The 15,540-nt window shown below is 41.1% G+C and overlaps 1 protein-coding gene across 1 annotated transcript in view; it reads left to right on the forward strand.

Moving 5' to 3' along the window:
* LOC127581534 (tryptophan 2,3-dioxygenase-like) overlaps positions 1–15,540 on the forward strand; it is a 65,704-nt gene that overhangs the window by 19,523 nt on the left and 30,641 nt on the right. Inside the window, exons 6-8 of the mRNA XM_052036026.1 lie at positions 124–310; positions 7,408–7,515; positions 7,878–7,989. Coding sequence (XP_051891986.1) covers positions 124–310; positions 7,408–7,515; positions 7,878–7,989 — 407 coding nt within the window. The remainder of the gene's footprint in view (positions 1–123; positions 311–7,407; positions 7,516–7,877; positions 7,990–15,540) is intronic.

Here is a 15,540-nt window from a genome sequence, read left to right on the forward strand (position 1 = left end):
ATGGTAACCGATAGATACTTTTGTGAGTCAATGTACCAGCTTATTTTTTCAAATAATGTATTAAGTACCAATTTCTAATTGTGCATGCAACATGCTAATTATTTTCTGTCATTATTTTTGAAGAAATCATTTAGTACCTGCATCTGGATTTCAGAGCCTACAATTTCGCCTTCTAGAGAATAAGATTGGTGTTCCAGAGAATCTGCGAATTCCTTGCAACAGAAGGCACTATAGGGACAACTTCAAAGGGAAGGATAATGAGTTACTACTTAGATCTGAGCTGGAACCTACGCTCTTGCAACTCGTTGAGGTATTTAGCCCTGAGATTCAAATATTACTCAATGACATTGCAGGACACAAATGATATCAATAATTGTGCTGTGGTGTTGATTGAGGGCAAATATTTGGCCAGGAAATTGTGGATAATTCCCAATGCTGTTCTTCATAATAGTGCCAGTTACATACACCTCAAGAGCAGGCAGGGCTTCACTTCTGATAATGTTTTCATTCCTTCATGGAATCTGGGTATCACCAGCTATGCCAGATTTATTTCTAATCACTAATTTACCCCTAAAATAAGTGGTAAGGTCTTCTTCATTGCTGAGGGTCTTGAGTCACACATAGACTAGATGGGTAATAAAAGCAAATTTCCTGCACTGACAAACATTTGTGAACCAGAGGGCTTTTATGACATCACCAAAGGCGCAGCAATCTCTTCCCTCGCTTCCCATAATAACCTTGGATATATCCCATCTGGCCCTGGTGACCTATCTATCCTAATGTTTTTCAAAAATTCCAGCACATCCTCTTTCCTCACGTCAACATGCTCTAGTGTATCAGTCTGTCGTACGCCATCCTCACAAATGTCAAGGTCTCTCTCTCTGGTGAATACTGAAGCAAAGTATTCGTTAAGGACCTCCCCGCCTCTTCCGATTCCAGGCACATGTTTCCTCTTTTATCCCTGATCTGTTCTACCCTCACTCTAGTCATCCTCCTATTCTTCACATACGTGTGGAACGCCTTGCGGTTTTCATTGATCCTACTCGCCAAGGACTTCTCATGCCCCCCTTCTAGCTCTCCTAAGTCCATTCTTAAGCTCCCTCCTGGCTACTTTGTAATTCTTCAGAGCCCTGACTGATCCATGCTTTCTGAACCTTGGGTAAGCTTCTTTCTTCCTCTTGACAAAATATTCTACATCTCTTGTCAACCATGGTTCCTTCACTCTACCATCCTTGCCCTGCCTCAATGGGACAAACCTATCCAGAAGCCCATGCAAGTATCCCTTAAACAACCTCCACATTTCTGCTGTGCACTTGCCCAAGAACATCTGTTCCCAATTTACGCTTCCAAGTTCCTACCTAATAGCATCATAATTCCCCCTCCCCAGTTAAATACTTTCCCATATCATCTGCTCCTATCTCTCTCCAAGGCTACAGTAAAGGTCAAGGAGTTATGGTCACTATCTCCAAAATGCTCACCCACCGAGAGATCTGAAACCTGATCAGGCTCTTTGCCTAGTATCAGGTCCAGAATGGCCTCTCCTCTAGTCGGCTTGTCCACATACTGTGTCAGGAATCTTTCCTGGACACACTGAACAAACTCCACCCCATCTATCCCCTTTACACTAAGGAGGTGCCAATCAACATTAGGGAAGTTGAAATCACTCATGACAACAACCCTGCTTTTTTTTGCACCTTTCCAAAATCTGCCTCCCAATCTGCTCCTCAGTGTCTCTGCTGCTATTGAGGGGTCTGTAGAATACTCCCAATAGGGTGATCGCTCCCTTCCTGTTTCTGACTTTCACCCACACTGACTCAGTGGACAATCCCTCCGGGACATCCTCCCTTTCTACAGCTGTGACACTGTCCCTGATCAGCAAAGCCACTCCCCCATCTCTTTTACCTCTGACCCTGTCCCTTCAGAAACATCGAAACCCCGGAATATCCAGCAACCATTCCTGCCCTTGCGACAGCCACGTCTCTGTAATGGCCACCATGTCATAATTCCACGTACTTATCCATGCTCTAAGTTCATCAGCCTTGTTCCTGATACTTCTTGCATTAAAGTAGACACACTTTAGCCCATCCAACTGACTGCAATTTTGCCCTTTCAAATGCCTATCCTTCCTCGCAGTCTTTCTACACTTTGCATTTACTTGTACACTAAATGAACCAACCTCTGACCTATCACTCTGGTTCCCATCGCATAATGGTTAAATAACTGGGCTAGAAGCCAGATTTCCAGACCATTTGATCCAGAAACATAAGGTGTTTTTCCACTATAGCATCTGGGGAATTTGAAAATTTAAATAATTAAATAAAATTGTAATATTAAAATAAAAAGGCTAGCATCAATAACCATGAAACTGCCAGATGTCATAAAAGCCAATTTAGTTCATGAATATCCCTCAAGAAAGGAAATGTGCCATACATACTTGGTCTGGCCTATATATGTTTAAAACAATAAGAAATGGGAATGGGAGTAGGCCATTCAGCCTCTCAATCCTGTTCTGCCATCCAATAACATCATGGCTGATCTAGCTGTCCTCAAGTCCATTTTCCCACCCTCTCCCCTTAACGCTTGATTCCTTTACTGATTTTAAAAATCCATATATCTTGGCATGGAATATATTCCCGGGGGAAGGAATTCCAAAGACTCGCAATCATTTAATTCTTAACTGATCTCCAGTCCAGGGATGGACAATAAATGCTGGTATTGCCTGTGATATGTACATCCTGTGATTGAATAAATTAAAGAAAAAGACCCCAAAATGGCAATGGTTAGTAGATTTTCAATCATGTACCAGTGAGATAGAGCATTATAAGATCAAAGGTAAGTACAGCTCCACAACTCAAGAAACTCAGCAGAATCCAAGACAAATCAGCCTACTTGATTGGCATGCCATCAACCACCCCAAGCATTCATTTTCTCCATTATTACTGCAGGGGGTCCCATGTACAAAGTGCACATCAGTTACTTGTCTAAGATACCCCAACATACCCATGACCTCTATGGTCAAGAATGACAAGGGCAACGGACACATAGGAACATTACCACCAGCAAGTTCATCTCGAAGTCACATGCCATGATAACTTGGAAATATATCACTGTCCTTCCACTATCTAAATCATGGAATTCCACATTCAGTAGCACTGTGGGAGTACCTTCATCAAAGGGACTGCAATGGTTCAAGAAAGCGGCTTGCCACCACCTCCTCAAAGGAAATCGGAAGTGCAGTAAATGCGGGTCTTGCCAGCAACACAAAGATCGCCAAAAATGAATAAATGGGGGGGGGGGGGGTGCTGAAGTCTTTATTTTGTTTGCCAGTTAATCCAAAACAATGATTGTCCAGGTTCCATCCAAATGTCAAGTAGCAAAAGTTGCCAAAGGCTGTAGAGTGCAAAGGGAGGTCAAATTAACAACTTCATACTACTGATAGAAATTGTTTCATGTCTGTCCTTACCCACTCTGGAATTTATGTACTTCAGACCTACCATTATGGTTGACTCTCAACTGCTCAATTTTAGAACTAGTAGGGATAGACATCCTAAAATTCAAAATAATCAGGTTGTCACAAATTCAAACCTCACACAAAGGAATTCCACTTCAGGGGATTCCTTTGTTTTCAGAGGACTTCGTTCTGTGAAACAGCATGATTTATTTGGTCTTGGGATGTGGATATTGCTAGCAATGGTAAGCTTTACTGTCTAATTGATCTAAAACTGAGGAGCAGTTAAGAGCTAACTGAAATGGTGGGAGTGGAGTCACATAAAGACCAGATTGGCTAAGGATGGACAAGAAGTAATTTCTGTCGGACAATTAACACAAACTTCTGAAATCCGTTGCACTCCAGGGACTGACTGCTGACTCCGAAGCCTGTTCCTGCTGACTGCAATGATTTTAGATGAAGTGCACAGCTACTTAAATGCATTAAACCTTTTTATTATAAATGCTTCATTGATGGTTCTATAGGGAGTGCTGCAGGAGGTGGAGCTGCAGGAGAGGGTCAAGGACAAGGCAAAATGCCCAATTACTCTGAGAATTGAGCAAGGTGGGCTACTATCTGCGTAAATAACTACAGTGCATTTTGTAGATGGCACACGTGGCAGCCACAAAGTATTGATGCAGCTGAGTTTCTGCTTGGTGGTGTCCCCCAGGATGTTGACGGTAGGGTGGTTGGCAATGGTAATGTCAGAGTAATGGGGATGGCAGAGTCGTGCACTGGCACAGCCAGTAGAGCTACTGCCTCACAGCTCGAGCAACCTGGGTTCAATCCTAACATCTGGTGTTATCTGCGTGGAGTTTGTGCATTCTCCCTGTGACTACATGGGTTCCTTCCTCTCGCATGCCTCTTCCTCTCACATCCCAAACATATGGTGGTAGGTTAATTGGCTGCTATAATTTTCCCTTAGTGTGTGGTAGGAGAATTGGCTGGATTTGATGGAGGTGTGAGGGAGAAAAGGTTACAGGGAAATAAGTGGGGAAATGGGACTGATGGAATGTTCTGAGAGATGTCATAGACTTGATAGGCTGAATGACCTCCTTCAATGTCATTATGAAATATTTGTACTATGTCTGGTACCTTATGGTATGGCACTTTTGTGACACAGATGTTATTTGCCACTTATCAGCCCGTGACCTGAATTGTTCAGGTCTTACTGCATGCAGGCTTGGAATCATTTAAAAAAAAATGTACAATACTTTCAGCCCATCATTTCTGTGCTGGTTGAAAATAACCCACTCAGCCTAATCCAACCTCCCAACACTAGTTCTGTGGCCTACCAAGTTCTGTTTGAAGAGGGTTTTGAGTTCCAGACCAATGAGTGAACGCATTTTATCTCACCTCCCCTCTCATTCTTCTACTGATTACTTTCACTCTCTCAGCCCCTTGGTTTTTGTCCCGTCTGCTAATTGAAATATGTTTTTCCTTTTACTCTGTCTGGGCTCTTCATAACTTTACATTTCTCAATTAAGTCTCACCAAGGCCTCCTTGGTTTAAAGAGAACAATTCTTACTTATCTGAACAGAAAATACTGGAAACACTCAGAAATGGGAAAGAGAGAAAAGTTAGTTTTAAGTTGCAGAGAGACTGGGAGATGAATGGATAGGCCTAAGGAAACATCTCTGAGAGGGAAAGGACATAGTTGCTGTGGAAATAAGTTGTTAATGAAGGAACCTGGGTTAATGGGTTCATGAGGGCCATTTATGAATGTGTGTGTGAGAAAGAACATAAACAAAGGAATGTAAAAGTCGTGAAATATGGAACTGTATGAAATACCCAGCAAATTTTTCTTTACAGGGAAGGTGCCTGACCTGCTAACTGTTTGCAGTATTTTTTTGTCCTTATTTCAGATTTCCAGCATTTGCATTTTCTTTGATTTTTCACTAACTTATCCAGTCTTTCCTCTGAGCTGAAATTTTCTAGTCCTGGCAATTTCTTTGTAAATCTGCTCACCCTCTCCTGTGCAATCGCATCTTTCCTGTCATCCAATGACTGGAGTTGGACACATTTTACAAAATTCTAGCGCATCCTCCCTGCTCTTATAGTCTGTGCCAATACTGATAAAGGTAAACAGCCCATACGTCTTTTCAGCCATCTTATTCACATTCTGGTTCCCTTCAAGGTAGTACACTCCCAAGTTGAATTGTTCTTCACCATTCAATGCCTCTTCATTTATCGTAGAATCCCTTGGTTTGTCACACCTCCTTAAGTGCTTGACATTACATTTCTCCAGGTTAAATTCAATTTGCCACTTTCTACCCAAATGATCAGCCCATTTTCACCTTCTGGCAGTCTAATACTTGCATCCTCACTGTTAACCACAAAGGTTTTTTTTACATCACAAGCAAACCTTCAACATTTAGCATAATGTGCCCTATGGAACTCCACTGTTAGCAACCTTCCAGTCACAAAAAGCATCTTTTGCTTCCTACCACTGAGCTAATCTTGGATCTAGTTTGTCTCTCTGTCTTGGATCCCACAGTGTTTTATTGACCAACCTGCAACATAGGAACACCAAAAACCTTGCTATAATCCCTGTGGACTACAGATCTAATTGGCCGGTGTGGGCTCGTTGGGCCTGAAGGGCCTGTTACTGCGCTGTATAAATAAAAGTTTGCATTAAAATGTTAGAAACTCTATCAGTGAATTATAAATAAACAGGGGAATCTGAACAGGAAGTAAATGGTGATGTAAACTCATCTGGGTAGGTTATTGTACATGCAGCAGCAGGGATTTGTTTGCTATGCACTCAGTATAATTTGGTAATTTCAGTGACATGGCTATTACATTACTAGGATTCCAAATTCCACATCCTGTCCAAAAATCGATGAGGTACTTTGAGTTGTTGCTGTTGAACTGTGTGGGTGGTGGGGGTGGGGCTGGGAGTGGGAACCCACTAACTTGCACACAAGAAGCTTTCAGAAACAGCAAAATGATAACTATCAGATCAACTGTTTCAGTGATGATTATTGAGGATCAAGTATCAGCCAGGTCATCAAGGTTAATGCACCTGCGATTCTTCAAAATAGTGTGATGGTATGTTCACTTAAGAAAAGGTCTTCATTGTAAGATTTTATCCACGGGTGCACGCTTTCCCAGTTCCATTCTGAGTTCTCAACCTAGATTGTACAAGTTGTAGAAAATGGTGGTAAAGCCACACTTGGAGTTCTAGTCACCACACCATGGGAAAAATGTGAGTAAGCTGGAAAGGGTGCAGAAAAGATTCAACAGGATATTGCCTGGATTAGAGGGCTTGAGTTATAAGGAGAGATTGGATTGGATAGGCTGGGTTGGCTTTCCCTGGAACAAGGGAGGCTGAGAGGTGACATGATAGAGGTAGATAGCCTATAGTCCGTTTCCCATGGTAAGGGTGTCTAAAACTATAGATTTAAGATGTGAGGGAGGAGGCTTAAAGGGATCTGAATAGTACATTTTTTATACTATGAATAGTTGGTACCTGGAATGAGCTGCCAGAGCAAGTGTTGGCGGCAGGAACAGTAACAACATTTAAGAAGCATCTGGACAGGTACTTGAATGAGCAAGGCATGGAGGGATATGGAATTATTGTAGATAAATGGGATTGGCATGATGGTTGACGTACGTAGGTGCAGTTGGCTGAAATGCCTGTTTCTATGCTGTACAACTCTATGACTCTAGATTTGTATACTCTGGAATGTGATTTGAAGTCATAATTTTCTGACATGGGGATGAGAGCGCTCATAATTGAGCCTTGGCTTACCCATTATATTAATTATTCTCTGCTCCTTAAACTAGATGAGGGTCATCCTCTTTACCTGGAGCACATGAGAGGCATTCATTAGGGTTGAGAGTGAAGTCGCATATGCCTGCATCTATTTTCAGTCATGATTAAATATTACAATTTTTCACTGATTTATTTCCTTCAGCAATGGCTAGAGAGGACTCCTGGACTTGAACCTGATGGGTTTGATTTCTGGGGCAAATTGAAAATCAACATTGAAAGAGGACTGAGAGAAGAATTCACAGATATTCAGGTAACTTGCACCTTCAGATTTAAACAAAAGCAGAAATGCAAAGCATATTCATGCATACACTAATAAAATGCAGTGCATTTGGTTGATTTTCTCCAATGTACGTTGATGCATAATTTAAACTGAGGAAAGGAATTAATCATTCTAGTAATAACAAAAAGTTATTTATAATTGGATAAATATATGAATGTACAAGATTAAAATTTAACATTTTTGTGGTACTATGATTTTAAAGCAAATCTACTTAAGAAACAAGGTTGTAAATCATATTTCAAGTTAAATGAATAAAAATTAATTTTAAAAGCTAAAAACATTTTCAGTCTTAAAGTGGTAAACTATTGTGCAGTTTTTCTGTCTTTCAAAAGTCAAAGCCTGCATTTGAGGAGAAGGAAGATATGCTCTTGGAACTTAACAAACAAAAGGAAGTGCTCACATCACTGTTTGATGAAAAGCGTCATGAACATCTGTTGAGTAAAGGTATGGATACAAATTGTAGAGTAGAGATTCTGATGTATGTTTTTTCTAATAAAGCACAATGTCATGAGGAAACTGGAAACTTTATGGATTCCTCAATCTCCTGCCATGGAGGTGCTTTTACCTTGTTCAGAGAGGAAAGTTCCAAACTAGTTTGTGCCTTGAGTTACTAGGAATTTTAGAAGGCAAGGATATCTGCCTAGAGCCAGTGGGGTGCATGTAGTATATACACAATAGGTTCTGTTCTGTTTTTCCTGCTAGCTTTGCTCTGTAGGATATTGAATTGAGCCTTGAAGAGGCCATGAAAAATAATTCAATGGCCTGGGTGTTAACAGGGCTGAATTATGTGGGTAGTTGGTGAGGTAACTTTAGAAAGGAAACAAGATGATTTCCCTGCAAACCACAGTTTTGACAGCTTGAAAACAGTGTGGTCCCAGTAACTGTGAAGACTCCAAAAGAGAACACAGGACACTCGAAGTGTGTACGGCCCAGAAACGTCTGATTCCACTGTGGGAGCATTTAATCTACTGGGACTGGGAGTGAGGTTGGAGGAACTTGTGGTGCTGTTTCTCCTGGCCCACAGATCATAAGAATAACAAAGAACTACAGATCTACAGTGAATGAGAAATTCAAAGAAATTGGACTTATAAGCAACTAATAATGGAGAAATTAATGGGTCTGAAAGGCAATAAATCCCCAGGAACTGAAGAAATGAATGCAATAGCCAGAGTTTTGAAGGAGTTTGCTGTGGAGACAGTGGGTGTACTGGTTAGTCATTTCCCAAAATTCCATATATAGTAGAACAGTTCCCATAGATTGAAAGGTAGAAAATGTATTTCCACTATTTAAGAAAGAGAGAGAACAGGAAATGACAGATCAGTTAGTTTGACATTGGTAATTTGGAAAATGCTAGCATCTATTAATAAGGAAGTGGTAACAGGGCAATAATAGGATTAAGAAGAGAAGTGAAGTTATGAAAGGCAAATCATGTTTGATAAATCTATTTGAGTATCTTGAATTTGTAACTAGCAGAATAGATAAGGCTGAATTAGTTGATATGGTGGATTTGGACTTACAGAAAGCTTTTGATTAGATACCACACAAGAGCTAGTTAAATTAAAATTAGAATACACAGTATTAGGGATAATATGTTGATTTAGTTTGAAGATTAGTTAATGAATATAAAAGGGAGATTAGGAATAAATGGGTCATTTTTTTGATTGTTAAAATATGACATGCATTTAGTGGTTGGACCCAGCTGTTCACAATCTATAAAAATGATGTAGATGAAGGGATCACATGTGATATAAACCAAGTTTGTTGATGATACATAACTAGCTGGGACTATGGGCAGCAAAGAGGATGCAGAGAGGCTTCAAAGAGCTCAGAGAATGGACAGAGTCATGGCAGATGGAAGGTAAATGTAAGGTCCTATACTTTGGTAGAAAAAAAATAGAAAGGCAGAGTAGCTTTTAAATAGAGGTTTAAAGCATTTGTGTCCGGAGGGACCTGAGTGTCCTTGTGCATGAATCCATACAAATTAACATACAGGTACAGAAAGTAAATCTGAAGGCAAACATAATGTAAGCTTTTCTTGCAAGAGGATTTGAGACCATGAGTAGTGACATCTTGCTTCAGTTATAGAGTCCAAGAATATGAAGTCATACAGCACAGAAACAGGCATTTTACCCACTGCCCTTTGGTCTACGCCAGCCACCAATTATCCATTTATTCCAATGCCATTTACCAGCAATCAGTCCATTGTCTTCCATGCTTTTGCAATTCAAGTGCTCATCTAGGTACTTCCTCAGGCAATGCATTCCAGATTCCAATCTCAAAGGTTCTTGCTTGGATTCCTTCTAAACCTCTTATCCCAAACATATCCCCTCTACTTTCAGACCTGTGAAACAGCCTAAATCAGATATCTCTGCCCCAGACTTGTACATCTACAGATCCTTAAGGGTAACTGGGATTAAACATGCAAAACAGACTAAATCAGTGGGAGGAGACACAAGAGACTGCAGATACTGGAATCTGGAGCAACACACAATCTGCTGCAGGAACTCAGCATTTCAAGCAGCATTTGTGGGGGGAGGGGGGGAATGTATTGTCCCCCACAAATGCTCCCCCACCTGCCGAGTTCCTCCAGCAGATTGTTTGTTCCTCTAAATCAGAGGGTGCTGCTTATTAAAGTATTTAAAACTCTGAAACTATTCTCCATTGTACTAACTGCCCTCACATGTTCTCTATAACTACCCTGTCAAATCTTCTTTGAATTTTATGTGTTTCATTATTAACGACTTGGGTGTAAATGTAGTGGGTATGATTAATAAGTTTGCAGATGACATGAAAATTGGCGGGGCTATGGATGATGAGAAGAGTTGTCTGGGGCTGTAGCAGGATATAGATCAGATGGAAAGTTGGGTGGAGTGTTGGCAGATGGAATTTATTCTCAACAAGTGCAAAGTGATGCATTTTGTGAAAGTAGAGGTAGGATATGTACAGTAAAAGGTAGGGTGTTCATGAACAGAGGGACCTTGGGTTTCAAGTCCATAGTTCCCTGAATGTGGCAATACAAATAGATGAGGTGGTGAAGAAGACATATGATATGTTTGCCTTCATAGATTGGGGTACAGAATAAAATAAAGTTGTCATATTACATTGTAGTTTTACAAAACATTGGTTAGGCCGTATTAGGAGTATTGTGTGCAGCTCTGGTGGCCATAGTGTAGGAAGGATGTGATTGTGCTGGAGAGAGTACAAAGGAGATTCACCAGGATTTTTTCTGGATTGGAGGACTTTGGATATGGGGAGAGATTGGATGGACAACAGGCTGGGCTTGTTTTCCCTGGAGCGAAGGAACCAAAAGGGAGAGTTGATAGAGGCATTTAAAATTATAAGAAGTATAGACCGGGTAAGCAGAATCTTTTTCCCATGGCAGAGGTATCAAAAACAAAAGGGCATAGGTTTAAGGTAAGAGAAAGGAAATGTAAAGGGGAACTTGAGGGGAAAGTTTTCATGCAGAGTGGTTGATACCTGGAATTCACTATCAGAGGAGGTGAAGGAGTCAGCTACAGTCATTCTGTTTAAGAGACATTTGTACAGGCACTTTAATAGGCAAGGCATAGAAGGCAAATGGGATTGGTTTAAATGGGCATAAGGGTTGGTATGGATGTAGTGGACCCAAGGGCCTGTTTCTGTGCTATCCACCTCTATGACTCTAAGATCATATCTTGGTCTTCTAAACCCCAATGGCTATGGACCCAAACAGCTACATTGTTCCATAAAGCACAACTGCTTCATCCCAGGAATCAACTTACTGAATCTTCACTGGACTGTCACCAGTACAAGTAAATCTCTCCTTAAATATGGTGAACATAAATGTGTACAGTACTTAAAGTGTGACATATTAATGACATAGTTCATTTGTGCTTGCATACTTTCATACTTTATCTCCTTGCAATAAAGACCAGCATTCCATTTGCCTTCATAATTACTTGTTGTACCTGCATGCTTAAGGTGTGAGTAACGCCTTATCCCTCAGTATAGCTACATTTTGTAGACTCTCTCCATTTAAACAGTATTCTAATTTTATTTCCCCTGCCAAAGTGTATAACTTCACACTGTCCCAGATAATATTCCAACTCTCATTTTTACCTATACAATGAACATATTTATAGCACTTTACTGACTGTATCCCCCTTATGGGGGAATGCTAGAAATACTCAGCAGGCCAGGCATCATCTGTGGAGAAAGAAAACGTTTTAGATAAATAACCTTCAAGCAACTTCTGTTGTTATTTCGGATTTCCCACATTTAAAAAAAACTTCTTGATTGCTTTACCAGCTATCTTTTTAATTGTTAGAAAATGTGTTTATAATCCACTCAGTCCTTTCATCTGGGTCAGTAAAGTAGTTTGCCAATAGTTGATGTTTCTGCACTGAATTGCATGACACCTCACCACAATCTGCAACCTTATGACTGATCAAAATAAAAAAGAAGGAAGAATATGGAAGGTTTAGGAAGAATATGGAAGGTTTAGGAAGCTGAAGTTGAAATTTAAAGGAAGTGGGAGAGAAAAACAAGGGATCAGGAGAGCCAAAAGTAGCCATGAAATGTCCTTGGTCAGTGGGATTAAAGAGAATCCCAAGGCATATTATGCATTCTTCAACAACAAAATGGTAACTAGGAGGAGGGTAGGACCATTCAGGAACAAAGTGGAATTTATGCCTGGAGCCAGAAGAAATGGACAAGGCATCACATCAGTACTCACCAAGGAAAAGGAAATGGAGGATAGCAAGGTCAGGGAGGGGCACAGTGATATTCTAGAGCATGTTGGTATTAAGAAGGAGTAAATGTTGGGGCTCTTAAAGAGTATTCAGGTGGATGTCCCCAGGGCCTGATAGGATTGATCCCAGGTTATTAAGAGAGGAGACTGCTGGGGCCTTGACACATATCTTTGTACCCTCTTTAGCCACAGGTGAGGTCCCAGAGGACTGGAGAATAGCCAGTGTTGTTCCTCTGTTTAAGGAGGGCAGTAGGGACAAACCAGGAAGTTATAGGCTAGTGAGCCTTGCATCAGTGATAGGGAAATTATTGGAGAAGATTCTTAGGGATAGGATTTACTTGTATTTGGAAAAACAGAGACTTGTTAGGGATAGTAAGCATGGCTTAGTCTGGGAGAAATCATGGCTTACAAACTTGATTGAGTTTTTTGAGGAGGTGATGAAACTAATTGAGGGTAGGGCAGTAGACGTCAAATATTTTACTGAAGTCCATGTAGACAAGGTTCCTCATGGTAGGCTGATCCGGAAGAATAAGGCACATGGGATCCATGAACACTTGGTAAATTGGATTCAACATTGGCTTGGCCATAGAAGACAGAGGGTAGTGGTGGAGGGGTGTTATCTTGACTGGAGGTCTGGGACCAGTGGTGTTCCACAAGGATCAGCGCTGAGACTTTTGTTGTTTGTGATAGATGTATAAAATATCTGGATGAAAATTACCTGGCCTGATTAGTAAGTTTGCCGATAACACAAAAATTAACAGAGTTGTGGATAGTAAGAAAGATTGTTAAAGGATTCAGCAGTATACAGACCAGCTGGAAATGTGCGCAGAGAAATGGCAGATGGAGTTTAATCCAGACAAGTGTGAGATGTTGCACTTGGGGAGGTCAAACCTAAGAGGAAAGTATACAATAAATGACAGGATGTACAGAGGGATCTTGGGGTGCATGTCCATAGCTCCCTGAAAGTGGCAACATGGGTAGATAGGGTGGTAAAGAAGCCTAATGGCATACTTGCCTTCATCGGTTGAGATATTGAGTATAAAAGTTGGGAAGTCATGTTGTAGGTGTATAGAACTTTAGTCAGGTCACATTTGGAGTATTGTGTGCAGTTCTGGTTGCCACATTACAAGAAGAATGTGGAGGCTTTGGAGAGGGTACAGAAGAGGTTCACCAGGATGTTGTCTGGATTAGTGAGTATTAGCTACAAGAAGCAGTTGGACAAACTTGGATTGTTTTCTCTGGAGCGTCGGAGGCTGAGGGGGCGACCTGATAGAAGTATATAAAATTCTGAGAGGTAGATAGTCAGAGTCAATGTCAAATACTAGAAAGCACAGCTTTAAGGTGAGAGGGTGAAAGTTTAAAGGAGATTTATGTGGCAAGCTTTTTACACAGAGTGGTAGATGCCTGGAACAAGCTGCCAGGGGAAGTGATGGATGCAGATACAATAGCAATGGTTAAGTGGTATTCAAGCAGGTACATGTACAGGCAAGGGATGGAGAGATGTAGACCATATGCGAGCAGATGTGCAGTTTAAATTGGCATCATGGTCGGCACAGACATTGTGGGCCAAAGGGCCTGTTCCTGTGCTGTACTGTTCGATGTTCTGTTTCCATGTTCAGGTCAGGGGATCTGAAGGAGGAGTACAGAAGGACATGTCAGAATGGCACCAGCCATATCTTAAAATGAGGAGATGCCAACCTAATGAAGCTACTAAACAACAATAATGTGTTGCAATAGAGAGTGCTAAGTTCTCCCTGTGGAACAATCAATGAAACAGATCAAAGCTCTGCAGTCTTATTAAATAGAGTAGTGAATGGAGTTGGAAAATTAGAGAGTTAACTGGAGGAGAAGGTGCTAAAATTGCTCCATCTCGTATGAATGTTAAAGATAAGGCTGAAGCATTCACATTCAGCCAGAAAATTTGAATGGGTGATTTCTTTCACCTTCATCTTGAGATTCCCATCATTACAGAAGTCAACAGCAACATAGCTGCAACTCTGAAGACCTGTGCCATAGAACTAGTTGGGCCCCAAGCCAAGCTATTCCATATAGTTGCCTCACTGGCATCTATCCAACATTGTGGAAGATTGCCATGATATGTTCTGTTCACAAAAAGCTAGACAAATCAAATCCAGCTAATTGCTACTCATTCAGTCTACTCTCAATCGTTAGCAAAGTGATAGAAACTGTCATCAGTAGTGCTATCAAGGAGCACTTACTCACCAGTAATCCAAACATTGATGCCAACTTGGGTTTCATCAAGGGCCCACCACTCTTGATCTCATCACAAACAAGAACAAAAGAACTGAATTCTTATGGTGAGGTGAGAGTGACTGTCTTTGATATCAAGGCAGCATTTGACTCTTCAAGGAACTCTTAAAATGGAAATCAATGTGCATTCAGAGGAAACCACTCCAATGGTTGAAATCATATCTTGTGTAAAGGAAGAAGATTGTGGCTATTGGAGGACCATCATATCAGCCCTAGGACATCACTGCAAGGGTTTGTCAGGGCAATGTCTGAAACCAAACCATTTTCAGCTTCCTCATTAATAACCACCACAAGGCTAGTGATGGGAATGTTTGCTGATTTCACAGTGTTCAATGGCATTCACAAGCCATTAGCAAATGAACCAATCCAAACCTGCATGTAACAAGACTTAGACAATATTCAGGCATGGATGATAAGTAGCAAGTAAAATTCACACCAGGCAATTACCATTTCCAGTAAGAGAGATTCTAATCAATTCCCCTTGACGCGCAATGGCATTACCATTGCCAGGTCTAGCGTCATCAACATTTTGGTAGTCACCAGAATCTTAGCTGTTCCACCCAGATAAATGTGGTTTTGAGAGCAGGTCAGAGAGTGGGTCTTTGGTGGCTTGTCAGGAGCTTGATAGAATACTTTACGTTTGTTTCATCTCCAACAACTCTCGGGAGGCTTGATTTGTCCAGGAAAAGAAAGCCTCTTTGATCGGCACCACTTCAAACACTCTATATATCAATTGCTGCACAGTGGCTGTGGTATGTACTGTCTGCAAAATGCACTGTAGTTACTGCAAGTCTATGCTGATAGCACCTCCCAAATGTGTGACCTCTACCACCAAGAAGGATTAGGGCAGTAGGCACATGGGTAACCAAAGCCCACAGTCTCTTCTCCGTCATAAACCATTCTAACTTGGAAAGATATTGCTGGCTCTTTGTCACTGGGTCTAATTCCTCTCTGACAACATATTACGAATACCTTCTCCAGAAGGATTGCAGCGA

The sequence above is a fragment of the Pristis pectinata genome, chromosome 2 (assembly GCF_009764475.1).
Source record: "Pristis pectinata isolate sPriPec2 chromosome 2, sPriPec2.1.pri, whole genome shotgun sequence".
In the NCBI taxonomy this organism is placed as follows: Eukaryota; Metazoa; Chordata; class Chondrichthyes; order Rhinopristiformes; family Pristidae; genus Pristis; species Pristis pectinata.